Below are 24,618 nucleotides of genomic sequence, written 5' to 3'. Positions count from 1 at the left end.
CCTGCCAAGATTCTGGAGAAGCATCTAAATACCCAACTAAGCACCTACCTGGAGCAACTTCACCTGCTTGACGGCTCCCAATGTGGTTTCAGGAGTGGCCACAACTCTGAGACTGCCTTAATACCTGCAGTAAATAACATATGTACCCAAGTAGATGCTGGGCACACCTCTCTGTTAATACTTTTGGACCTATCTGCGGCCTTCGATACCATCTCGGCAACAAGGCTGATTAACCGTCTTCAAGAAGTCGACGTCCCAGGCTGCGCTCTGGAGCTTCTGTCCTCATTTCTCACAGATAGCTCACAAAATGTAAAGATGAACCAATTCTATTCTGAATACATTTCCACCTTCTGTGGAGTTCCACAGGGTTCCTCCTTGAGTCCTACTTTATTTAACATTTATGTCTCGCCATTGGCCAAGGTCATCAGATCCTTCGGGCTGGAGGCCCTGCACTGTGCTGATGACACACAAATCATTGTGTCTATCACTAACAGCATTGAAGCATCTGCAGCAAATTTTAAAAGATGCATGCGGGTTGTGGCCACCGGGATGGTAGACAACCATTTTCAACTCAATGGGGACAAAACAGAGGTCCTGGTCTTTGGCAGCCAACAATCCATATGGTCGGACCATGCCCTTGCCCTGCTGTATCAGCAAAGCGTCTTGGTGTTATAGTTGAAAATTATCTCTCTTTCAACCCCTAGGTCTATAGAACTGTTTCTACCTGTTTCGGGGTTATAAGGATCCAGAGGAAGATCTTTACATGTCTTTCTCTCTTTTCTCGAAAGCAGGCAGCTGTTGCCCTGAGTTTGTGCGGGCCGGACTATTGTAATGCCTTCTACCTGGACATTAACGAGGGAACCATCCATATACTGCAACTTGTCCAGAATGCAGCAGCGAGACTCGTGATGGATCTTCCTGAATTCCACTCGGTCTCTGCAGAAATTAGCAAATGACATTGGCTTCCCTAGAAAAGAGAATTCTGTTTAAGGCCCTATACCTTGTCCATATGCTATTCACAATTCTGGTCCTGAATGTATTAAAAGACTCTTCCAACTGTACGTTCCCACAAAACAAACTCGTTCTGCCAATAAAAACTGGTAGGTAGTCCCTAGGTTTAGGAGGGCTAGGTGGTCGGGGGAGACCCTTTGTTGTCGCCACTTCTAAGCTCTTGAACACTCTCCCTCTAACGATCTCTTGTCAAGAGTCGCAACTACCCTTTCACAAGTCTTTAAAATCATGGCTCTTCGCACATTAATATCTGAAAGCCTCATCCCTACTATTCATGGCCTCTGGTTCTATCCCTAGCGCCTTGACGCCTTTGGGCAAAGTTTGTGATCTACAAGATGATCATTCATTCATTCATTCATATCCCACTTTCCTCCTCAAGGTCTTACCCTACCCCCCTGCTGTTCTCTTTCTTGTATCCTTCCCCTCTTGCTCTTTCTTCATCAGTGCCTCGCCTCCTTCCTTCCACGCTGCCGTGTAACTTCCTTTCTCTCTTCCTATCCCTCATTCTTACCTCTTCATCACTTGTCACCTTCCTCCCTCCTTTCCTCCTCCTTTCGTCCTCTAGTACAGTGGTTCTAACCTGTAGACCGGGGACGGATGTATGACGTTACAAAGCATACTTTTACAACGCCTACCTTTACATCGCAAGTTTTACAATGCATACCATTACAACGCATAATGCTTTTGGGCGCTGGAAAGTGAATAGTTTAATTTACTATTCCAACTCTAGTCCCCGTGGATAGTAGGGAAGGTGTTGGATAGTACATTAAACCTATTCCCTATCCTAGAGCGCCCCCCAGCGCTATGCGTTGTAATGGTTTGCGTTGTAAAAGTTGCGTTGTAATGGTAGTTCGTTGTAAAGGTGTATACCGTCCGGGGACCCATGGGGGTCCGCGAGGCCTCCTCAGTAAGTCTGCCACTGCTTAGAAAGTTAAATAATATTAACAGAGAAATAAAGTTTATATAAATGAAGAAGCAAATTGATAAAATTGAACATTTCAAAACTTTCTGTAAATAAGAAAGAATTTGAAATTTGAGGCAAAAAATTAAGTCCTCAGATTGATTCATGTGAGCAGTGCAAAGCATCGAACACAATATAGTATGGACTAGGAGTGATCTCAATTGAATTCAGAAATTCTCCAAACTTTGGATTCAATATAACATTTGGATTTTTTATATTTTTTTGTGTATTAGATACATTTTTTATTTGTTTATTTATTTGATGAATGCTTGTTTCAGTGTTTTTGTATATTGTTTAGTGATTCAAATCATCAAAAAAATGCTACAACCGAGAACCATGGCTTCCCGTAATGAGTCAGTGGGGGTCCCCGGATCCTGATGATTGAGTGGGGATCAACAGAAGTCAAACTGTAAAGAGCCACTGCTCTAGTGGCCTGTCTGACACTCATGCCCACTGGCTGACACTTGTGCCCACTGGCTGACAGTCTTAGGCCCACTGGTTGACAATTCTACCCATGGCTGACACTCTAGTGCCCACAGCTGACAACCCTGTGCCCACTGGATCACACACTTGTGCACACAGCTAGCACCCTTGTACCCCCAGCTGACACTCTTGAGCCCACGGCTGACACTCTTGAGCCCACAGCTGGCACTCTTGTGCCCACTGGTTGACACTTCTACCCAGGACTGACACCCCTGTGCCCACGGCTGACACTCTTGTACCCACAGCTGACAATCTTGTGCCCACTGGCTAACACTCTTGTGCCCACTGCTGATACTCTTGTTCCCACGGCTGACACTCTTGAGCCCACTGGCTAACACTCTTGTGCCCACTGGCTGACACTCTTGTGCCCACAGCTGACACTCTTGAGCCCACTGGCTAACACTCTTGTGCCCACAGCTGACACTCTTGAGCCCACGGCTGACACTTTTGAGCCCTTGGCTGACACTCCTGTCCACTGGCTGACACGCTTGTATCCACAGTTGACACTGTTGTACCCACAGCTGACACCATTGTACCCAGAGCTGAAACTCTTGTGCTCACTGGCTGACACTTGTGCCCACTGACCAAAGCTCTTGTGCCCACTGGTTGATACCTGTGCCCATGGCTGACACTCTTGTGCCCACTAACTGACACTCTTTTGCCCGCTAGCTGACACTCTTGAGCCCACGGCTGACACACTTGTTCACATGGCTGACACTCTTGTGCCCACTGGCTGACACTCTTGTGACCACAGCTGACACTCTTGAGCCCACTGGCTGACACTCTTGTGCCCACTGGCTGACACTTTTGAGCCCTTGGCTGACACTCCTGTCCACTGGCTGACACGCTTGTATCCACAGTTGACACTGTTGTACCCACAGCTGACACCATTGTACCCAGAGCTGAAACTCTTGTGCTCACTGGCTGACACTCTTGTGACAACGGCTGATACTCTTGTGCTCACTGGTTGACACTTGTGCCCACTGACCAAAGCTCTTGTGCCCACTGGTTGATACCTGTGCCCATGGCTGACACTCTTGTGCCCACTAACTGACACTCTTTTGCCCGCTAGCTGACACTCTTGAGCCCACGGCTGACACTCTTGTTCCCGCGGCTGACATTCTTGTACCCACAGCTGATACTCTTGTACCCTCAGCTCATTCTATTGTACCCTCAGTTGATACTCTTGTACCCACAGTTGACACTCATGTGCCCTCAGCTGATACTCTTGTACCCATGGCTGACACTCTTGTGCCCTCTTTCCCCACAGCTGGTTTCCTTTTTCAGATGTTTGGAGCTTGTGCCACCGATGGAGGTCTGGAGAAGATGGGGTTTTATAACTCGCTGATCCTCAACAAGCAGACCCTCGCGGAGTACGACAGTGATGGTGGCGTCTTCGTGCCGTGCAAATACTGCATCCCTGAAGTGCACAGTGCCATCGCGACTGTCACCACCTTCTTAAACACGAACCCCAACACCAGCCACTGGATGGAGGCCAAGATGCAGGCCTGCAAACTCAACGCCCAGCGCTTCTGGAAGGACACGGTGCAGAGGACCAGTGAGTACCACTCCACCCGGAGCCCCAAACCACTCACAGCACTGCCCGCGACTGGACCTCTGACCTCTCAGTGGGAGTGAGAGACCCCCACTCTCTCCAGAAATACTGACCTTTCAGTGATAGTGAGAGACCCCCACTCTCACCCAGAACTACTGCCCTTTCAGTGGTACTCAGTGACCCTCACCCAGAAGTATTGCCCTTTCAGTGGTAGTCAGTGACCCTCACCCAGAAGTACTGTCCTTTCAGTGATACTCAGTGACCCTCACCCAGAAGAACTGCCCTTTCAGTGTTAGTCAGTGATCACCACCAAAAAGTACTGCCCTTTCAGTGGTAGTGAGTGACCCTCTCCCATAAGTACTGTCTTTTCAGTGACAGTCGGTTACCCTCAGCCAGAAGCACTGCTTTTTCAGTGGCACTCGGTGACCCTCACCCAAAAGTACTGCCCTTTCAGTGGTAGTGAGTGACCCTGTCCCAGAAGTACTGCCCTTTCAGTGGTAGTGCGAGACCCCCACCCAGAAGTACTGCCCTTTCATTGGTAATGAGTGACGCTCACCCAGAAGTCCTGCCCTTTTAGTGTATGGCCCTGCTCACGCCCAGCAGCCCAGTATTATGTTGAGTGGCCCGACCTCCTCCCATGAACCCTGCCCTTCAATGGGTGATCGCACCTCTGCCTGGAATCAGACCCTTCCATTGGCGGTGGATCTCCACTTTAAAACAGTGTTTTGCGACCTGTCTGCGCATGCTCATTCTGATAGGTCCATGTAGAAACACTATTTTGCGACTCACAAATAATTTGCGAGTGGCAAAATAGTGTTTTGCGACTCGCTGTTAGGAAGGGGCGTTCCCTTACTAGTCGCGAGGCACAAGCCATGTACCAATGTTTTGCAAGCACTGTTGCTGTCACAAAACACTCACAAATGACCACCCTCTTCATGAGGGTGGTAATGCAGTCGCAAATGGGAAGGGGTCTCCAGGGGACCCCTTCCCATTCGTGACTGGCTCTGATTTTTTTTTTTAAGGTCAGGCAGTGGCCCTAGGGACCACTACCTGTCCTTAATAAATAAATGAAACAAAAACTTTTCATTTTTTTTTTCAAATGCAGCCCGTTTTCCTTTAAGGAAAACGGGCAGCATTAAAAAAAAATAAAGCTTTATTGGCAAGCAGTCCCAGACATGCAGGTCTGCTGAGCCCAGCAGTCCACCATCCCTGGGAGGGCCAGCCATTCCAAATGGGGTGACAAATTGCGAGTGGCTCATTAATATTCATGAGCCTCTCATTTTGCGACCCCATTGGGAATCGCAATCAGTGTCTCTGACACTGTAGTACTTTGTAAATTGCGCCGCGCAATCGAGCGCAAATTGAGAGGCACAATTTACAAGGGTCGTACATATGGCCTTTGGTGCCTGGAAGCCCTGTGCCTGGGTAGCAGTGGCGCTGTAGACTTCAGGGGACTCTTCGTCTCCCTGTTCCTCCTCAGCCTCACCACAGCTCCACCCAAGCTCTGCGCCGCTGCCTCCTCCTGTGGTGTCCCCAGATCATGTTGAATCTTAGTCCATCTCCACCCACCTCCATCCACGTGTCCAATCCCAGCTCTGGTACTGACTCTCTGTGTCATCTCAGGCGACTCGTTTCACTGTTCTGTGCAATTGACAGATCCTAAGTCCTCCCATGATGCACTCTGGCCTGAAGCGACCCTTGCGCCTCCCGCGCATCCGAATACGGCTGAACCTAAGTCATCAGCAGCAGTGGCATGTGACTGACCCTGCCCCCGCCCTACAGGCCTTTCAGATGCCCCCCTGGTTTCACTTTATGCCAGTGTTCCTGAGGTGTGCCGAAGTCTGCTGTCTGTCTGTCTGTCTCCTGCTGTAGGATCAGACCCCTCACCTCTCTATTTTACCTCTTCCCAGGTCCACCCACCGTGCGCATCACCCCCACCAAGCCTGAGAACCCGGGGGGCCCTATGACGCTGATCTGTGACGTGTCTGACTTCTACCCCATGCCCATCAACATCACCTGGGTGAAGAACGGGGACCCCGTCCCAGGGGGCACGACCAGTGGCACCCTGCGTCCCAACGGGGACTGGACCTACCAGGCCCAGCTGTATCTGGGGGTGACCCCGAGCCCAGGAGACGTGTACAGCTGCTGGGTGTGGCACAGCGGCCTGCAGGAGCCCATGAAAACCAGCTGGGGTAAGGTACTGGTGGGGTACAGGGGTACCACAGCAGCCTGAGGGCACCTCGGACTGGGAGCTGGGGTAAGATACTGGCGGGGTACAGGGGTGCCACAGCAGCCTGAGGGCACCTAGGACTGGGAGCTGGGGTAAGATACTGGTGGGGTACAGGGGTACCAAGACAGCATCAGGGCACCTAGGACTGGGAGCTGGGGTAAGATACTGGTGGGGTACAGGGGTGCCACAGCAGCCTGAGGGCACCTAGGACTGGGAGCTGGGGTAAGATACTGGTGGGGTACAGGGGTACCACAGCAGCCTGAGGGCACCTCGGACTGGGAGCTGGGGTAAGATACTGGTGGGGTACAGGGGTACCACAGCAGCCTGAGGGCACCTAGGACTGGGAGCTGGGGTAAGATACTGGTGGGGTACAGGGGTGCCACAGCAGCCTGAGGGCGCCTAGGACTGGGAGCTGGGGAAAGATACTGGTGGGGTACAGGGGTACCAAGACAGCATCAGGGCACCTAGGACTGGGAGCTGGGGTAAGGTACTGGTGGGGTACAGGGGTGCCACAGCAGCCTGAGGGCACCTAGGACTGGGAGCTGGGGAAAGATACTGGTGGGGTACAGGGGTACCAAGACAGCATCAGGGCACCTAGGACTGGGAGCTGGGGTAAGATACTGGTGGGGTACAGGGGTGCCACAGCAGCCTGAGGGCACCTAGGACTGGGAGCTGGGGTAAGATACTGGCGGGGTACAGGGGTGCCACAGCAGCCTGAGGGCACCTAGGACTGGGAGCTGGGGTAAGGACTGTTAGGGTACAGGGGTGCCACAGCAGCCTGAGGGCACCTAGGACTGGGAGCTGGGGTAAGATACTGGTGGGGTACAGGGGTGCCACAGCAGCCTGAGGGCACCTAGGACTGGGAGCTGGGGTAAGATACTGGCGGGGTACAGGGGTGCCACAGCAGCCTGAGGGCACCTAGGACTGGGAGCTGGGGTAAGATACTGGTGGGGTACAGGGGTGCCACAGCAGCCTGAGGGCGCCTAGGACTGGGAGCTGGGGTAAGATACTGGTTGGGTACAGGGGTGCCACGGCAGCCTGAGGGCACCTAGGACTGGGAGCTGGGGTAAGATACTGGTGGGGTACAGGGGTGCCACAGCAGCCTGAGGGCACCTAGGACTGGGAGCTGGGGTAAGATACTGGTGGGGTACAGGGGTACCACAGCAGCCTAAGGGCACCTAGGACTGGGAGCTGGGGTAAGATACTGGTGGGGTACAGGGGTACCACAGCAGCCTAAGGGCACCTAGGACTGGGAGCTGGGGTAAGATACTGGTGGGGTACAGGGGTACCGCAGCAGCCTGAGGGCACCTAGGACTGGGAGCTGGGGTAAGATACTGGCGGGGTACAGGGGTGCCACAGCAGCCTGAGGGCACCTAGGACTGGGAGCTGGGGTAAGATACTGGTGGGGTACAGGGGTGCCACAGCAGCCTGAGGGCGCCTAGGACTGGGAGCTGGGGTAAGATACTGGTTGGGTACAGGGGTGCCACGGCAGCCTGAGGGCACCTAGGACTGGGAGCTGGGGTAAGATACTGGTGGGGTACAGGGGTGCCACAGCAGCCTGAGGGCACCTAGGACTGGGAGCTGGGGTAAGATACTGGTGGGGTACAGGGGTACCACAGCAGCCTAAGGGCACCTAGGACTGGGAGCTGGGGTAAGATACTGGTGGGGTACAGGGGTACCACAGCAGCCTAAGGGCACCTAGGACTGGGAGCTGGGGTAAGATACTGGTGGGGTACAGGGGTACCGCAGCAGCCTGAGGGCACCTAGGACTGGGAGCTGGGGTAAGATACTGGTGGGGTACAGGGGTACCACAGCAGCCTGAGGGCACCTAGGACTGGGAGCTGGGGTAAGATACTGGTGGGGTACAGGGGTGCCACAGCAGCCTGAGGGCGCCTAGGACTGGGAGCTGGGGTAAGATACTGGTGGGGTACAGGGGTACCGCAGCAGCCTGAGGGCACCTAGGACTGGGAGCTGGGGTAAGATACTGGTTGGGTACAGGGGTGCCACAGCAGCCTGAGGGCACCTAGGACTGGGAGCTGGGGAAAGATACTGGTGGGGTACAGGGGTACCAAGACAGCATCAGGGCACCTAGGACTGGGAGCTGGGGTAAGATACTGGTGGGGTACAGGGGTGCCACAGCAGCCGGAGGGCACCTAGGACTGGGAGCTGGGGTAAGATACTGGTGGGGTACAGGGGTACCACAGCAGCCTGAGGGCACCTAGGACTGGGAGCTGGGGTAAGATACTGGTGGGGTACAGGGGTGCCACAGCAGCCTGAGGGCACCTAGGACTGGGAGCTGGGGTAAGATACTGGTGGAGTACAGGGGTGCCACAGCAGCCGGAGGGCACCTAGGACTGGGAGCTGGGGTAAGGTACTGGTGGGGTACAGGGGTGCCACAGCAGCCTGAGGGCACCTAGGACTGGGAGCTGGGGTAAGATACTGGTGGGGTACAGGGGTACCACAGCAGCCTGAGGGCACCTAGGACTGGGAGCTGGGGTAAGATACTGGTGGGGTACAGGGGTGCCACAGCAGCCTGAGGGCGCCTAGGACTGGGAGCTGGGGTAAGATACTGGTGGGGTACAGGGGTACCGCAGCAGCCTGAGGGCACCTAGGACTGGGAGCTGGGGTAAGATACTGGTTGGGTACAGGGGTGCCACGGCAGCCTGCTGGACTCCATGAAAAGGAGCTCGGGTAAGGTACTGGTGGGGGACACTGAGTACCATTACAGCCTGAGGGCACCCTTAAAAAGGACTTTGGGTAAAGCACTGGGGCGGTGGAGGAGGGGGGGTGAAGGGGTGGGGGGGGGCAGAAATATACTACAGCAGCTGCATGGTGCTTCTGATGCAGTGCTACTCCAAAAATAATTTCTGAAGCCATATCACTTATCCCTGTAACACCAGAACATACATTCACTCACCAGTGGGGCCCGTATCACTGTGAGTTTCGTACACACAATGTCTATCTCACTCTTGGAATCAGTGAATCTCAATGGAGAGCTGCTGTATCAGAGCGAAATGTCTAAATTAACTGAACGTTTATATTATATACATCTGCAGTTTTAGAAGGTTTACCATGGTTTTTTATCATCAGAAAATATACATTCAGACATATCGCCGTAAAGGTCGATGAGCCTGCTAGTAAGAAAATTAAGCGTAGGAAAACTCGATACCAGCTTTAATTTCCCATTTATCTAATTTTATTAACATGTCTAAAAGTTTCTTCTCTTTATTTATTTTCTTAATCTTTAAATGACATTAAAACGGAAGTTTTTAATTCAAAACAGTTAATTTCATTTATTTTGAGAAAATTTCAGAGAATTACGATAGCAATTTTTAGGTTCAGAACACAAGTATTAGCAAAAGTCAGATAGTTCCCGAAGTCCATTCTCCTATCTCACTAACCAAAATCCCTCACTAAAATGCCATTCCTGCAAAGAAAAATCATAAGTCAAGAAGAGAGTTCTTACATCACAGGAACATCAGAAATCCGGCAGCATCTCGGGAGGAAATCAAGAAGACGTTTTTTACTCGGTAAAATCAGCACTTTTTATACTTTTTTCACTAGCTCTTTCTATCTAAAAGAGTAACTTTTAAAGAAAAGTCGAGCCCTCATTGGTCAGTTCAGGGGTGGATGAGCATAACCTCATCTCCACATTATACAATTTCTTCCTGTCAGGGGTTTTTTAATGCCCCCATTGTTTATTCAAGTCCGGCCTAGTCGAGTTTCCTTAACTCGCAACTTCAAGCAATATTCTCACGTTCAGAACCGTTGCTCTCATCATTTGGCAGCCATCTAGACTTCCAGGCCACGGTGGCCGTGAACCGCCTTCCGCACAGGCCCAAGCAGCTCACATTTATTTTCATCTCTCTGGCTGCACATGCGTTCTGTCTTTGGCTGTCACAGTAAACTAGTGACTATATAAGAAAGGGACCCCCTGAAACTAGTGGCAAGTTCCTAGGTCAGGGCACAATATTTATAAAAATAGCAAATCCTAGGCAACTGTGGGGTCCTAAAGGATAACGGGTACAGTGGCACAAAAAATGTAGGCACAACAAATCTAAACTAATGCAGTGTACAGGAGAAAATAACAATAAAAGCATTAAAGTAAATATTATTAATTTATTACAGGATATACATAACATAGGTTTAAAAATGCAAAACTTACAGATGTTATCACAAATGATCACAAATATTACAACATATACCATTAATCATGTTATAAATCAATTAACATACATAAATAAAAACAGATACAGTCGTAAAAACAACCAAGTGGGTTAATTAATAATCTCTACGCGCGTTTCGGCGTAACACACGCCTTCTTCGGGAGAACCACTTGAAGATTCTAAAAAGAAATAATATACATGATACATAAAAAAAAAATATATATATACCAGTCCAGTACACTGCAATGATTCACATATGCTACATCGGGTGAGAAGAGGCTAAGGTGAAATAATAGCTGGTAAGTGCCAGGAAAAGAGAAAAGATCCAATCACCAAGCTTAAAAATGTGAAGATATCGTGAAAATGTGGTAAAAATAAGAAAAGTGCCTCATATAGAATAAAAGAACCTAAAAAGTAGGGGTTGGGTTAAACATATGTAAAATCCCAAGATTTTTAATGTGATTTGACCTATAGATCAAGAAACAGAAATAGATCAAAGTTCAGAGGTACCTGATGAGCCCTTACCTAAAAATACGGGGAAAAATTACATTGAATACCAGGAAGCCGATAACGTTACTAATGATGCATAAACGGAGCAGAGTCCTTGAGGGGATATAAAAAAACACGAAGATATTATGACTGTGTGAAGGGGCAGGCTAGATGATATGCAATGGCAGAAATTTGCATGTCCTACAAAATTACCTATCAGCTAGCTACTGTTTAGAAAGCCAAGATTAATTCCCGGTATGGTAGTGCACACATATAATAGTTGACCTCAGCTCAGCGAAATGAATTGGATAGGAATTGCTTTGACTTCGCCTTCAAAACACGATAAAACCTGCGGGAAAGATAGTGAAATACGAATAGGTTGGTCGAATTTGTTATCATGCGCTTAAACTTTAGATGTAAAACTAAATTCGTAGAAACCGGGTTTACCTTGTTGAGTGTACAAGAGTGACTGCCAGGGGCAGTAAACTAGTGACTCCATTTTGCCACAGGCCTCTCGAGTCAGAATGGGAACTATCATAGAAACAAACACAAATAAACGTTAACTTTTGAAAAATAGCCTTTCTGTTTACCTCCCCCCTTACTAAGGTTTTCCCTATTAGTAGTTACCTAGCGGATAAGCAACACTTATGCGTAATATACTTACTGTAGGCCCAGTTTCTAGCCATAAATACATAAAAAAGCACATTTAGGCTTCATTCCATTATATCAATGCAGCATATTAGTACAGAACACAACAAAATTACATAGTTAATTATAATTGCAACGTAAGCAGAGATTAGTTTCCCACGTGTGTATACGTCCAAGTTTTTATTCTAGGTTGGTTATTCTCATGCACCACTCTATTAATTCAGGTTACATGTTATCGAAGTGTGACTTCACAAGGGGTGTACAACATTTTGTTTCTCCACCTTGCTCCATCACTTCCTTCCCTCCTTCTACTATCCCATTTTTCTTCGTTCCTTCTCTGTGCTCTCCTCTTCCCTTCATTCCTTCTCTGTGCTCTCCTCTTCCCTTTGTTCCTTCCCTGTGCCCCCTCTTCCCTTTGTTCCTTCTCTGTGCTCTCCTCTTCCCTTCATTCCTTCTCTGTGCTCTCCTCTTCCCTTCGTTCCTTCTCTTTGCTCTCTCATTTCTCTTCCTTCCTTCTCTGTGCTATCCCTTTTCCCTTCATTCCTTCTCTGTGCTCTCCTCTTCCCTTCGCTCCTTCTCTGTGCTCTCCCTCTTCCCTTCGTTCCTTCCCTGTGCTCCTGCTCTTCCCTTTGTTCCTTCCCTGTGCTCCCTCTTCCCTTTCTTCCTTCTCTGTGCTCCTGCTCTTCCCTTTCTTCCTTCTCTGTGCTCCTGCTCTTCCCTTTGTTCCTTCTCTGTGCTCTCCTCTTCCCTTCGTACTTTCTCTGTGCTCTCCTCTTCCCTTCGTTCCTTCTCCGTGCTCTCCCTCTTCCCTTCATTCCTTCTCTTTGTTCCTTCTCTGTGCTCTCCTCTTCCCTTCGTTCCTTCTCTGTGCTCTCCTCTTCCCTTCGTTCTTTCTCTGTGCTCTCCTCTTCCCTTCGTTCCTTCTCTGTGCTCTCCTCTTCCCTTCATTCCTTCTCTGTGCTCTCCTCTTCCCTTCGTTCCTTCTCTGTGCTCTCCTCTTCCCTTCATTCCTTCTCTGTGCTCTCCTCTTCCCTTCGTTCCTTCTCTGTGCTCTCCCTCTTCCCTTCGTTCCTTCTCTGTGCTCTCCTCTTCCCTTCATTCCTTCTCTGTGCTCCTGCTCTTCCCTTCGTTCCTCCTCTGTGCTCTCCTCTTCCCTTCGTTCTTTCTCTGTGCTCTCCTCTTCCCTTCGTTCCTTCTCCATGCTCTCCCTCTTCCCTTCGTTCCTTCCCTGTGCCCCCTCTTCCCTTTCTTCCTTCTCTGTGCTCCTGCTCTTCCCTTTGTTCCTTCTCTGTGCTCTCCTCTTCCCTTCGTACTTTCTCTGTGCTCTCCTCTTCCCTTCGTTCCTTCTCCGTGCTCTCCCTCTTCCCTTCATTCCTTCTCTTTGTTCCTTCTCTGTGCTCTCCTCTTCCCTTCGTTCCTTCTCTGTGCTCTCCTCTTCCCTTCATTCCTTCTCTGTGCTCTCCTCTTCCCTTCGTTCCTTCTCCGTGCTCTCCCTCTTCCCTTCGTTCCTTCTCTGTGCTCTCCTCTTCCCTTCATTCCTTCTCCGTGCTCTCCTCTTCCCTTCATTCCTTCTCCGTGCTCTCCTCTTCCCTTCATTCCTTCTCTGTGCTCCTGCTCTTCCCTTCGTTCCTCCTCTGTGCTCTCCTCTTCCCTTCGTACTTTCTCTGTGCTCTCCTCTTCCCTTCGTACTTTCTCTGTGCTCTCCTCTTCCCTTCGTTCCTTCTCTGTGCTTTCCCTCTTCCCTTCATTCCTTCTCTGTGCTCTCCTCTTCCCTTCGTTCCTTCTCTGTGCTTTCCCTCTTCCCTTCGTTCCTTCTCTGTGCTCTCCTCTTCCCTTCATTCCTTCTCTGTGCTCTCCTCTTCCCTTCGTTCCTTCTCCGTGCTCTCCTCTTCCCTTCGTTCTTTCTCTGTGCTCTCCCTCTTCCCTTCGTTCCTTCTCTGTGCTCTCCTCTTCCCTTAATTCCTTCTCTGTGCTCTCCTCTTCCCTTCGTTCCTCCTCTGTGCTCTCCTCTTCCCTTCGTACTTTCTCTGTGCTCTCCTCTTCCCTTCGTACTTTCTCTGTGCTCTCCTCTTCCCTTCGTTCCTTCTCTGTGCTTTCCCTCTTCCCTTCGTTCCTTCTCTGTGCTCTCCTCTTCCCTTCGTTCCTCCTCTGTGCTCTCCTCTTCCCTTCGTTCTTTCTCTGTGCTCTCCTCTTCCCTTCATTCCTTCCCTGTGCTCTCCTCTTCCCTTCGTTCCTCCTCTGTGCTCTCCTCTTCCCTTCGCTCCTTCTCTGTGCTCTCCTCTTCCCTTCGTTCCTCCTCTGTGCTCTCCTCTTCCCTTCGTTCCTTCTCTGTGCTCTCCTCTTCCCTTCGTTCCTTCCCTGTGCTCTCCTCTTCCCTTCGTTCCTCCTCTGTGCTCTCCTCTTCCCTTCGCTCCTTCTCTGTGCTCTCCTCTTCCCTTCGTTCCTCCTCTGTGCTCTCCTCTTCCCTTCGTTCCTTCTCTGTGCTCCTGCTCTTCCCTTTGTTCCTTCTCTTTGCTCTCCTCTTCCCTTCGTTCCTTCTCTGTGCTCTCCCTCTTCCCTTCGTTCCTTCTCTGTGCTCTCCTCTTCCCTTCGTTCCTTCTCTGTGCTCACCCTCTTCCCTTCGTTCCTTCTCTGTGCTTCCTCTTCCCTTCGTTCCTTCTCTGTGCTCTCCTCTTCCCTTCATTCCTTCTCTGTGCTCTCCTCTTCCCTTCGTTCCTTCTCTGTGCTCTCCTCTTCCCTTCGTTCCTTCTCTGTGCTCTCCCTCTTCCCTTCATTCCTTCTCTGTGCTCTCCTCTTCCCTTCATTCCTTCCCTGTGCCCCCTCTTCCCTTTCTTCCTTCTCTGTGCTCCTGCTCTTCCCTTTGTTCCTTCTCTGTGCTCTCCTCTTCCCTTCGTACTTTCTCTGTGCTCTCCTCTTCCCTTCGTTCCTTCTCTGTGCTCCTGCTCTTCCCTTCGTTCCTTCTCTGTGCTCTCCTCTTCCCTTCGTTGCTTCTCTGTGCTCTCCTCTTCCCTTCGTTCCTCCTCTGTGCTCTCCTCTTCCCTTCGTTCTTTTCTGTGCTCTCCCTCTTCCCTTCGTTCTTTCTCTGTGCTCTCCCTCTTCCCTTCGTTCCTTCTCTGTGCTCTCCTCTTCCCTTCGTTCCTCCTCTGTGCTCTCCTCTTCCCTTCGTTCTTTCTCTGTGCTCTCCTCTTCCCTTCGTTCCTCCTCTGTGCTCTCCTCTTCCCTTCGTTCCTTCTCTGTGCTCTCCTCTTCCCTTCGTTCCTTCTCTGTGCTCTCCTCTTCCCTTCGTTCCTCCTCTGTGCTCTCCTCTTCCCTTCGTTCCTTCTCTGTGCTCTCCTCTTCCCTTCGTTCCTTCCCTGTGCTCTCCTCTTCCCTTCGTTCCTCCTCTGTGCTCTCCTCTTCCCTTCGTTCCTTCTCTGTGCTCTCCTCTTCCCTTCGTTCCTTCTCTGTGCTCTCCTCTTCCCTTCGTTCCTTCTCTGTGCTCTCCCTCTTCCCTTCGTTCCTTCTCTGTGCTCTCCTCTTCCCTTCATTCCTTCTCTGTGCTCTCCTCTTCCCTTCATTCCTTCTCTGTGCTCTCCTCTTCCCTTCGTTCCTCCTCTGTGCTCTCCTCTTCCCTTCGTTCCTCCTCTGTGCTCTCCTCTTCCCTTCGTTCCTTCTCTGTGCTCTCCTCTTCCCTTCGTTCCTTCCCTGTGCTCTCCTCTTCCCTTCGTTCCTCCTCTGTGCTCTCCTCTTCCCTTCGCTCCTTCTCTGGGCTCCCTCTTCCCTTCATTCCTTCTCTGTGCTCTCCTCTTCCCTTCATTCCTTCTCTGTGCTCTCCTCTTCCCTTCGTTCCTTCTCTGTGCTCTCCTCTTCCCTTCGTTCCTCCTCTGTGCTCTCCTCTTCCCTTCGTTCCTTCTCTGTGCTCTCCTCTTCCCTTCGTTCCTTCTCTGTGCTCTCCCTCTTCCCTTCATTCCTTCTCTGTGCTCTTCTCTTCCCTTCATTCCTTCTCTGTGCTGTCCTCTTCCCTTCATTCCTTCCCTGTGCCCCCTCTTCCCTTTCTTCCTTCTCTGTGCTCCTGCTCTTCCCTTTGTTCCTTCTCTGTGCTCTCCTCTTCCCTTCGTACTTTCTCTGTGCTCTCCTCTTCCCTTCGTTCCTTCTCTGTGCTCCTGCTCTTCCCTTTGTTCCTTCTCTGTGCTCTCCTCTTCCCTTCGTTGCTTCTCTGTGCTCTCCTCTTCCCTTCGTTCCTCCTCTGTGCTCTCCTCTTCCCTTCGTTCTTTCTCTGTGCTCTCCCTCTTCCCTTCGTTCTTTCTCTGTGCTCTCCCTCTTCCCTTCGTTCCTTCTCTGTGCTCTCCTCTTCCCTTCGTTCCTCCTCTGTGCTCTCCTCTTCCCTTCGTTCTTTCTCTGTGCTCTCCTCTTCCCTTCGTTCCTCCTCTGTGCTCTCCTCTTCCCTTCGTTCCTTCTCTGTGCTCTCCTCTTCCCTTCGTTCTTTCTCTGTGCTCTCCTCTTCCCTTCGTTCCTCCTCTGTGCTCTCCTCTTCCCTTCGTTCCTTCTCTGTGCTCTCCTCTTCCCTTCGTTCCTTCTCTGTGCTCTCCTCTTCCCTTCGTTCCTTCTCTGTGCTCTCCTCTTCCCTTCGTTCCTTCTCTGTGCTCTCCTCTTCCCTTCGTACTTTCTCTGTGCTCCTGCTCTTCCCTTTGTTCCTTCTCTGTGCTCTCCTCTTCCCTTCGTACTTTCTCTGTGCTCTCCTCTTCCCTTTGTTCCTTCTCTGTGCTCTCCCTCTTCCCTTCGTTCCTTCTCTGTGCTCTCCTCTTCCCTTCGTTCTTTCTCTGTGCTCTCCTCTTCCCTTTGTTCCTTCTCTGTGCTCTCCTCTTCCCTTCGTTCTTTCCCTGTGCCCCCTCTTCTCTTCGGTCCTTCTCTGTGCTCTCCTCTTCCCTTCATTCCTTCTCTTTGCTCCCTCTCTGTGCTCTCCTCTTCCAATCATTCCTTCTCTTTGTTCCTTCTCTGTGCCCCCTCTTCCCTTCGTTCCTTCCCTTTGCTCTCCTCTTCCCTTCGTTCCTTCTCTGTGCTCTCCTCTTCCCTTCGTTCCTCCTCTGTGCTCTCCTCTTCTTTTTGTTCCTTCTGTGTGCTCTCCTCTTCCCTTCGTTGCTTCTCTGTGCTCTCCTCTTCCCTTCATTCCTTCTCTGTGCTCTCCTCTTCCCTTCATTCCTTCTCTGTGCTCTCCTCTTCCCTTCATTCCTTCTCTTTGTTCCTTCTCTGTGCTCTCCTCTTCCCTTCGCTCCTTCTCTGCACTCTCCTCTTCCAATCATTCCTTCTCGTTGTTCCTTCTCTGTGCTCTCCTCTTCCCTTCATTCCTTCACTTTGTTCCTTCTCTGTGCTCTCCTCTTCCCTTCATTCCTTCCCTGTGCCCCCTCATCTCTTCATTCCTTCTCTGTGTTCTCCTCTTCCCTTCGTTCCTTCTCTGTGCTCCCTCTTCCCTTCATTCCTTCTCTTTGTTCCTTCTCTGTGCTCTCCCTCTTCCCTTCATTCCTTCTCTGTGCTCTCCTCTTCCCTTCGTTCCTTCTCTGTGCTCTCCTCTTCCCTTCGTTCCTCCTCTGTGCTCTCCTCTTCTTTTTGTTCCTTCTGTGTGCTCTCCTCTTCCCTTCGTTGCTTCTCTGTGCTCTCCTCTTCCCTTCGTTCCTTCTCTGTGCTTCCTCTTCCCTTCGTTCCTTCTCTGTGCTCTCCTCTTCCCTTCGTTCGTTCCTTCTCTGTGCTCTCCTCTTCCCTTTGTTCCTTCTCTGTGCTCTCCTCTTCCCTTCGTTCCTTCTCTGTGCTCTCCTCTTCCCTTCGTTCCTTCTCTGTGCTCTCCTCTTCCCTTCGTTCCTTCTCTGTGCTCTCCTCTTCCCTTCGTTCTTTCTCTGTGCTCTCCTCTTCCCTTCGTTCCTTCTCTGTGCTCTCCTCTTCCCTTCGTTCCTTCTCTGTGCTCTCCTCTTCCCTTCGTTCTTTCTCTGTGCTCTCCTCTTCCCTTCGTTCCTTCTCTGTGCTCTCCTCTTCCCTTCGTTCTTTCTCTGTGCTCTCCTCTTCCCTTCGTTCCTTCTCTGTGCTCTCCTCTTCCCTTCGTTCCTTCTCTGTGCTCTCCTCTCCCCTTCGTTCCTTCTCTGTGCTCTCCTCTTCCCTTCGTTCCTTCTCTGTGCTCTCCTCTTCCCTTCGTTCTTTCTCTGTGCTCTCCTCTTCCCTTCGTTCTTTCTCTGTGCTCTCCTCTTCCCTTCGTTCCTTCTCTGTGCTCTCCTCTTCCCTTCGTTCTTTCTCTGTGCTCTCCTCTTCCCTTCGTTCCTTCTCTGTGCTCTCCTCTTCCCTTCCTTCCTTCTCTGTGCTCTCCTCTTCCCTTTCTTCCTTCTCTGTGCTCTCCCTCTTCCCTTCATTCCTTCTCTGTGCTCTCCTCTTCCCTTCATTCCTTCTCTGTGCTCTCCTCTTCCCTTCGTTCCTTCTCTGTGCTCTCCCTCTTCCCTTCGTTCCTTCTCTGTGCTCTCCTCTTCCCTTCGTTCCTTCTCTATGCTCTCCTCTTCCCTTTGTTCCTTCTCTATGCTGCCCTCTTCCCTTCGTTCCTTCTCTGTGCTGCCCTCTTCCCTTCGTTCCTTCTCTGTGCTCTCCTCTTCCCTTCGTTCCTTCTCTGTGCTCTCCTCTTCCCTTCGTTCCTTCTCTGTGCTCTCCTCTTCCCTTCGTTCCTTCTCTGTGCTCTCCTCTTCCCTTTGTTCCTTCTCTGTGCTCTCCTCTTCCCTTCGTTCCTTCTCTGTGCTCTCCTCTTCCCTTCGTTCCTTCTCTGTGCTCTCCCTCTTCCCTTCGTTCCTTCTCTGTGCTCTCCTCTTCCCTTCGTTCCTTCTCTATGCTCTCCTCTTCCCTTCATTCCTTCTCTGTGCTCTCCTCTTCCCTTTGTTCCTTCTCTGTGCTCTCCTCTTCCCTTCGTTCCTTCTCTGTGCTCTCCTCTTCCCTTCGTTCCTTCCCTGTGCCCCCTCTTCCCTTCGTTCCTTCCCTGTGCCCCCTCTTCCCTTCGTTCCTTCTCTGTGCTCTCCTCTTCCCTTCGTTCCTTCTCCTTGCTCTCCTCTTCCCTTCGTTCCTTCTCTGTGCTCTCCTCTTCCCTTCGTTCCTTCTCCGTGCTCTCCTCTTCCCTTCGTTCCTTCTCTGTGCTCTCCCTCTTCCCTTCGTTCCTTCTCTGTGCTCTCCTCTTCCCTTCGTTCCTTCTCTGTGCTCTCCTCTTCCCTTCGTTCCTTCTCTGTGCTCTCCCTCTTCCCTCCGTTCCTTCTCTGTGCTCTCCTCTTCCCTTCCTTCATTCCTTCTCTTTGTTCCTTCTCTTTGCTCTCCTCTTCCATTCATTCCTTCTCTGTGCTCTCCTCTTCCCTTCGTTCCTTCTCTGTGCTCTCCTCTTCCCTTCGTTCCTTCTCTGTGCTCTCCTCTTCCCTTCATTCCTTCTCTGTGCTCTCCTCTTCCCTTCGTTCCTTCTCTGTGCTCTCCTCTTCCCTTCGTTCCTTCTCTGTGCTCTCCTCTTCCCTTCATTCCTTCTCTGTGCTCTCCTCTTCCCTTCGTTCCTCCTCTGTGCTCTCCTCTTCCCTTCGTTCCTCCTCTGTGCTCTCCTCTTCCCTTCGTTCCTCCTCTGTGCTCTCCTCTTCCCTTCGCTCCTTCTCTGTGCTCTCCTCTTCCCTTCGTTCCTTCTCTGTGCTCTCCTCTTCCCTTCGTTCCTCCTCTGTGCTCTCCTCTTCCCTTCGCTCCTTCTCTGTGCTCTCCTCTTCCCTTTGTTCCTTCTCTGTGCTCTCCTCTTCCCTTCGTTCCTTCCCTGTGCCCCCTCTTCTCTTCGGTCCTTCTCTGTGCTCTCCTCTTCCCTTCGTTCCTTCTCTGTGCTCTCCTCTTCCCTTCATTCCTTCTCTTTGCTCCCTCTCTGTGCTCTCCTCTTCCCTTCGTTCCTTCTCTGTGCTCTCCTCTTCCCTTCGTTCCTCCTCTGTGCTCTCCTCTTCCCTTCGCTCCTTCTCTGTGCTCTCCTCTTCCCTTTGTTCCTTCTCTGTGCTCTCCTCTTCCCTTCGTTCCTTCCCTGTGCCCCCTCTTCTCTTCGGTCCTTCTCTGTGCTCTCCTCTTCCCTTCGTTCCTTCTCTGTGCTCTCCTCTTCCCTTCATTCCTTCCCATTTGTTCCTTCTCTGTGCTCTCCTCTTCCCTTCCTTCATTCCTTCTCTTTGTTCCTTCTCTTTGCTCTCCTCTTCCCTTCGTTCCTTCTCTGTGCTCTCCTCTTCCCTTCGTTCCTTCTCTGTGCTTCCTCTTCCCTTCGTTCCTTCTCTTTGTTCCTTCTCTGTGCTCTCCTCTTCCCTTCGTTCCTTCTCTGTGCTCTCCTCTTCCCTTCATTCCTTCTCTGTGCTCTCCTCTTCCCTTCGTTCCTTCACTGTGCTCTCCTCTTCCCTTCGTTCCTTCTCTGTGCTTCCTCTTCCCTTCGTTCCTTCTCTTTGTTCCTTCTCTGTGCTCTCCTCTTCCCTTCCTTCATTCCTTCTCTTTGTTCCTTCTCTTTGCTCTCCTCTTCCCTTCGTTCCTTCTCTGTGCTCTCCTCTTCCCTTCGTTCCTTCTCTGTGCTTCCTCTTCCCTTCGTTCCTTCTCTGTGCTCTCCTCTTCCCTTCATTCCTTCTCTGTGCTCCCTCTTCCCTTTGTTCCTTCTCTGTGCTCCTCCTCTCCCCTTCATTCCTTCTCTGTGCTCTCCTCTTCCCTTCATTCCTTCTCTGTGCTCTCCTCTTCCCTTCGTTCCTTCTCTATGCTCTCATCTTCCCTTCATTCCTTCTCTGTGCTCTCCTCTTCCCTTCATTCCTTCTCTGTGCTCTCCTCTTCCCTTTGTTCCTTCTCTGTGCTCTCCTCTTCCCTTCGTTCCTTCTCTGTGCTCTCCCTCTTCCCTTCGTTCCTTCTCTGTGCTCTCCTCTTCCCTTCGTTCCTTCTCTATGCTCTCCTCTTCCCTTCATTCCTTCTCTGTGCTCTCCTCTTCCCTTTGTTCCTTCTCTGTGCTCTCCTCTTCCCTTCGTTCCTTCTCTGTGCTCTCCTCTTCCCTTCGTTCCTTCCCTGTGCCCCCTCTTCCCTTCGTTCCTTCCCTGTGCCCCCTCTTCCCTTCGTTCCTTCTCTGTGCTCTCCTCTTCCCTTCGTTCCTTCTCCGTGCTCTCCTCTTCCCTTCGTTCCTTCTCTGTGCTCTCCTCTTCCCTTCGTTCCTTCTCTATGCTCTCCTCTTCCCTTCATTCCTTCTCTGTGCTCTCCTCTTCCCTTCGTTCCTTCTCTGTGCTCTCCTCTTCCCTTCGTTCCTTCTCTGTGCTCTCCCTCTTCCCTCCGTTCCTTCTCTGTGCTCTCCTCTTCCCTTCCTTCATTCCTTCTCTTTGTTCCTTCTCTTTGCTCTCCTCTTCCATTCATTCCTTCTCTGTGCTCTCCTCTTCCCTTCGTTCCTTCTCTGTGCTCTCCTCTTCCCTTCGTTCCTTCTCTGTGCTCTCCTCTTCCCTTCATTCCTTCTCTGTGCTCTCCTCTTCCCTTCGTTCCTTCTCTGTGCTCTCCTCTTCCCTTCGTTCCTTCTCTGTGCTCTCCTCTTCCCTTCATTCCTTCTCTGTGCTCTCCTCTTCCCTTCGTTCCTCCTCTGTGCTCTCCTCTTCCCTTCGTTCCTTCTCTGTGCTCTCCTCTTCCCTTCGTTCCTCCTCTGTGCTCTCCTCTTCCCTTCGTTCCTTCTCTGTGCTCTCCTCTTCCCTTCGTTCCTTCCCTGTGCTCTCCTCTTCCCTTCGTTCCTCCTCTGTGCTCTCCTCTTCCCTTCGTTCCTTCTCTGTGCTCTCCTCTTCCCTTCGTTCCTTCTCTGTGCTCTCCTCTTCCCTTCGTTCCTTCTCTGTGCTCTCCCTCTTCCCTTCGTTCCTTCTCTGTGCTCTCCTCTTCCCTTCATTCCTTCTCTGTGCTCTCCTCTTCCCTTCATTCCTTCTCTGTGCTCTCCTCTTCCCTTCGTTCCTCCTCTGTGCTCTCCTCTTCCCTTCGTTCCTCCTCTGTGCTCTCCTCTTCCCTTCGTTCCTTCTCTGTGCTCTCCTCTTCCCTTCGTTCCTTCCCTGTGCTCTCCTCTTCCCTTCGTTCCTCCTCTGTGCTCTCCTCTTCCCTTCGCTCCTTCTCTGGGCTCCCTCTTCCCTTCATTCCTTCTCTGTGCTCTCCTCTTCCCTTCATTCCTTCTCTGTGCAATCCTCTTCCCTTCGTTCCTTCTCTGTGCTCTCCTCTTCCCTTCGTTCCTCCTCTGTGCTCTCCTCTTCCCTTCGTTCCTTCTCTGTGCTCTCCTCTTCCCTTCGTTCCTTCTCTGTGCTCTCCCTCTTCCCTTCATTCCTTCTCTGTGCTCTTCTCTTCCCTTCATTCCTTCTCTGTGCTGTCCTCTTCCCTTCATTCCTTCCCTGTGCCCCCTCTTCCCTTTCTTCCTTCTCTGTGCTCCTGCTCTTCCCTTTGTTCCTTCTCTGTGCTCTCCTCTTCCCTTCGTACTTTCTCTGTGCTCTCCTCTTCCCTTCGTTCCTTCTCTGTGCTCCTGCTCTTCCCTTTGTTCCTTCTCTGTGCTCTCCTCTTCCCTTCGTTGCTTCTCTGTGCTCTCCTCTTCCCTTCGTTCCTCCTCTGTGCTCTCCTCTTCCCTTCGTTCTTTCTCTGTGCTCTCCCTCTTCCCTTCGTTCTTTCTCTGTGCTCTCCCTCTTCCCTTCGTTCCTTCTCTGTGCTCTCCTCTTCCCTTCGTTCCTCCTCTGTGCTCTCCTCTTCCCTTCGTTCTTTCTCTGTGCTCTCCTCTTCCCTTCGTTCCTCCTCTGTGCTCTCCTCTTCCCTTCGTTCCTTCTCTGTGCTCTCCTCTTCCCTTCGTTCTTTCTCTGTGCTCTCCTCTTCCCTTCGTTCCTCCTCTGTGCTCTCCTCTTCCCTTCGTTCCTTCTCTGTGCTCTCCTCTTCCCTTCGTTCCTTCTCTGTGCTCTCCTCTTCCCTTCGTTCCTTCTCTGTGCTCTCCTCTTCCCTTCGTTCCTTCTCTGTGCTCTCCTCTTCCCTTCGTACTTTCTCTGTGCTCCTGCTCTTCCCTTTGTTCCTTCTCTGTGCTCTCCTCTTCCCTTCGTACTTTCTCTGTGCTCTCCTCTTCCCTTTGTTCCTTCTCTGTGCTCTCCCTCTTCCCTTCGTTCCTTCTCTGTGCTCTCCTCTTCCCTTCGTTCTTTCTCTGTGCTCTCCTCTTCCCTTTGTTCCTTCTCTGTGCTCTCCTCTTCCCTTCGTTCTTTCCCTGTGCCCCCTCTTCTCTTCGGTCCTTCTCTGTGCTCTCCTCTTCCCTTCATTCCTTCTCTTTGCTCCCTCTCTGTGCTCTCCTCTTCCAATCATTCCTTCTCTTTGTTCCTTCTCTGTGCCCCCTCTTCCCTTCGTTCCTTCCCTTTGCTCTCCTCTTCCCTTCGTTCCTTCTCTGTGCTCTCCTCTTCCCTTCGTTCCTCCTCTGTGCTCTCCTCTTCTTTTTGTTCCTTCTGTGTGCTCTCCTCTTCCCTTCGTTGCTTCTCTGTGCTCTCCTCTTCCCTTCATTCCTTCTCTGTGCTCTCCTCTTCCCTTCATTCCTTCTCTGTGCTCTCCTCTTCCCTTCATTCCTTCTCTTTGTTCCTTCTCTGTGCTCTCCTCTTCCCTTCGCTCCTTCTCTGCACTCTCCTCTTCCAATCATTCCTTCTCGTTGTTCCTTCTCTGTGCTCTCCTCTTCCCTTCATTCCTTCACTTTGTTCCTTCTCTGTGCTCTCCTCTTCCCTTCATTCCTTCCCTGTGCCCCCTCATCTCTTCATTCCTTCTCTGTGTTCTCCTCTTCCCTTCGTTCCTTCTCTGTGCTCCCTCTTCCCTTCATTCCTTCTCTTTGTTCCTTCTCTGTGCTCTCCCTCTTCCCTTCATTCCTTCTCTGTGCTCTCCTCTTCCCTTCGTTCCTTCTCTGTGCTCTCCTCTTCCCTTCGTTCCTCCTCTGTGCTCTCCTCTTCTTTTTGTTCCTTCTGTGTGCTCTCCTCTTCCCTTCGTTGCTTCTCTGTGCTCTCCTCTTCCCTTCGTTCCTTCTCTGTGCTTCCTCTTCCCTTCGTTCCTTCTCTGTGCTCTCCTCTTCCCTTCGTTCGTTCCTTCTCTGTGCTCTCCTCTTCCCTTTGTTCCTTCTCTGTGCTCTCCTCTTCCCTTCGTTCCTTCTCTGTGCTCTCCTCTTCCCTTCGTTCCTTCTCTGTGCTCTCCTCTTCCCTTCGTTCCTTCTCTGTGCTCTCCTCTTCCCTTCGTTCTTTCTCTGTGCTCTCCTCTTCCCTTCGTTCCTTCTCTGTGCTCTCCTCTTCCCTTCGTTCCTTCTCTGTGCTCTCCTCTTCCCTTCGTTCTTTCTCTGTGCTCTCCTCTTCCCTTCGTTCCTTCTCTGTGCTCTCCTCTTCCCTTCGTTCTTTCTCTGTGCTCTCCTCTTCCCTTCGTTCCTTCTCTGTGCTCTCCTCTTCCCTTCGTTCCTTCTCTGTGCTCTCCTCTCCCCTTCGTTCCTTCTCTGTGCTCTCCTCTTCCCTTCGTTCCTTCTCTGTGCTCTCCTCTTCCCTTCGTTCTTTCTCTGTGCTCTCCTCTTCCCTTCGTTCTTTCTCTGTGCTCTCCTCTTCCCTTCGTTCCTTCTCTGTGCTCTCCTCTTCCCTTCGTTCTTTCTCTGTGCTCTCCTCTTCCCTTCGTTCCTTCTCTGTGCTCTCCTCTTCCCTTCCTTCCTTCTCTGTGCTCTCCTCTTCCCTTTCTTCCTTCTCTGTGCTCTCCCTCTTCCCTTCATTCCTTCTCTGTGCTCTCCTCTTCCCTTCATTCCTTCTCTGTGCTCTCCTCTTCCCTTCGTTCCTTCTCTGTGCTCTCCCTCTTCCCTTCGTTCCTTCTCTGTGCTCTCCTCTTCCCTTCGTTCCTTCTCTATGCTCTCCTCTTCCCTTTGTTCCTTCTCTATGCTGCCCTCTTCCCTTCGTTCCTTCTCTGTGCTGCCCTCTTCCCTTCGTTCCTTCTCTGTGCTCTCCTCTTCCCTTCGTTCCTTCTCTGTGCTCTCCTCTTCCCTTCGTTCCTTCTCTGTGCTCTCCTCTTCCCTTCGTTCCTTCTCTGTGCTCTCCTCTTCCCTTTGTTCCTTCTCTGTGCTCTCCTC

The 24,618-nt window shown here is 51.2% G+C and overlaps 1 protein-coding gene across 1 annotated transcript in view; it reads left to right on the top strand.

Annotated features, from left to right (window-relative positions):
- LOC144754062 (class II histocompatibility antigen, M beta 1 chain-like) overlaps positions 1-24,618 on the top strand; it is an 82,180-nt gene that overhangs the window by 15,574 nt on the left and 41,988 nt on the right. The window contains exons 2-3 of the mRNA XM_078641581.1: positions 3,726-4,013; positions 5,921-6,202. Coding sequence (XP_078497707.1) covers positions 3,726-4,013; positions 5,921-6,202 — 570 coding nt within the window. The remainder of the gene's footprint in view (positions 1-3,725; positions 4,014-5,920; positions 6,203-24,618) is intronic.

The sequence above is a fragment of the Lissotriton helveticus genome, chromosome 5_1 (genome assembly GCF_964261635.1).
Source record: "Lissotriton helveticus chromosome 5_1, aLisHel1.1, whole genome shotgun sequence".
Classification (NCBI taxonomy): Eukaryota; Metazoa; Chordata; class Amphibia; order Caudata; family Salamandridae; genus Lissotriton; species Lissotriton helveticus.
This window is presented reverse-complemented; position numbering and strand designations above follow the sequence as displayed.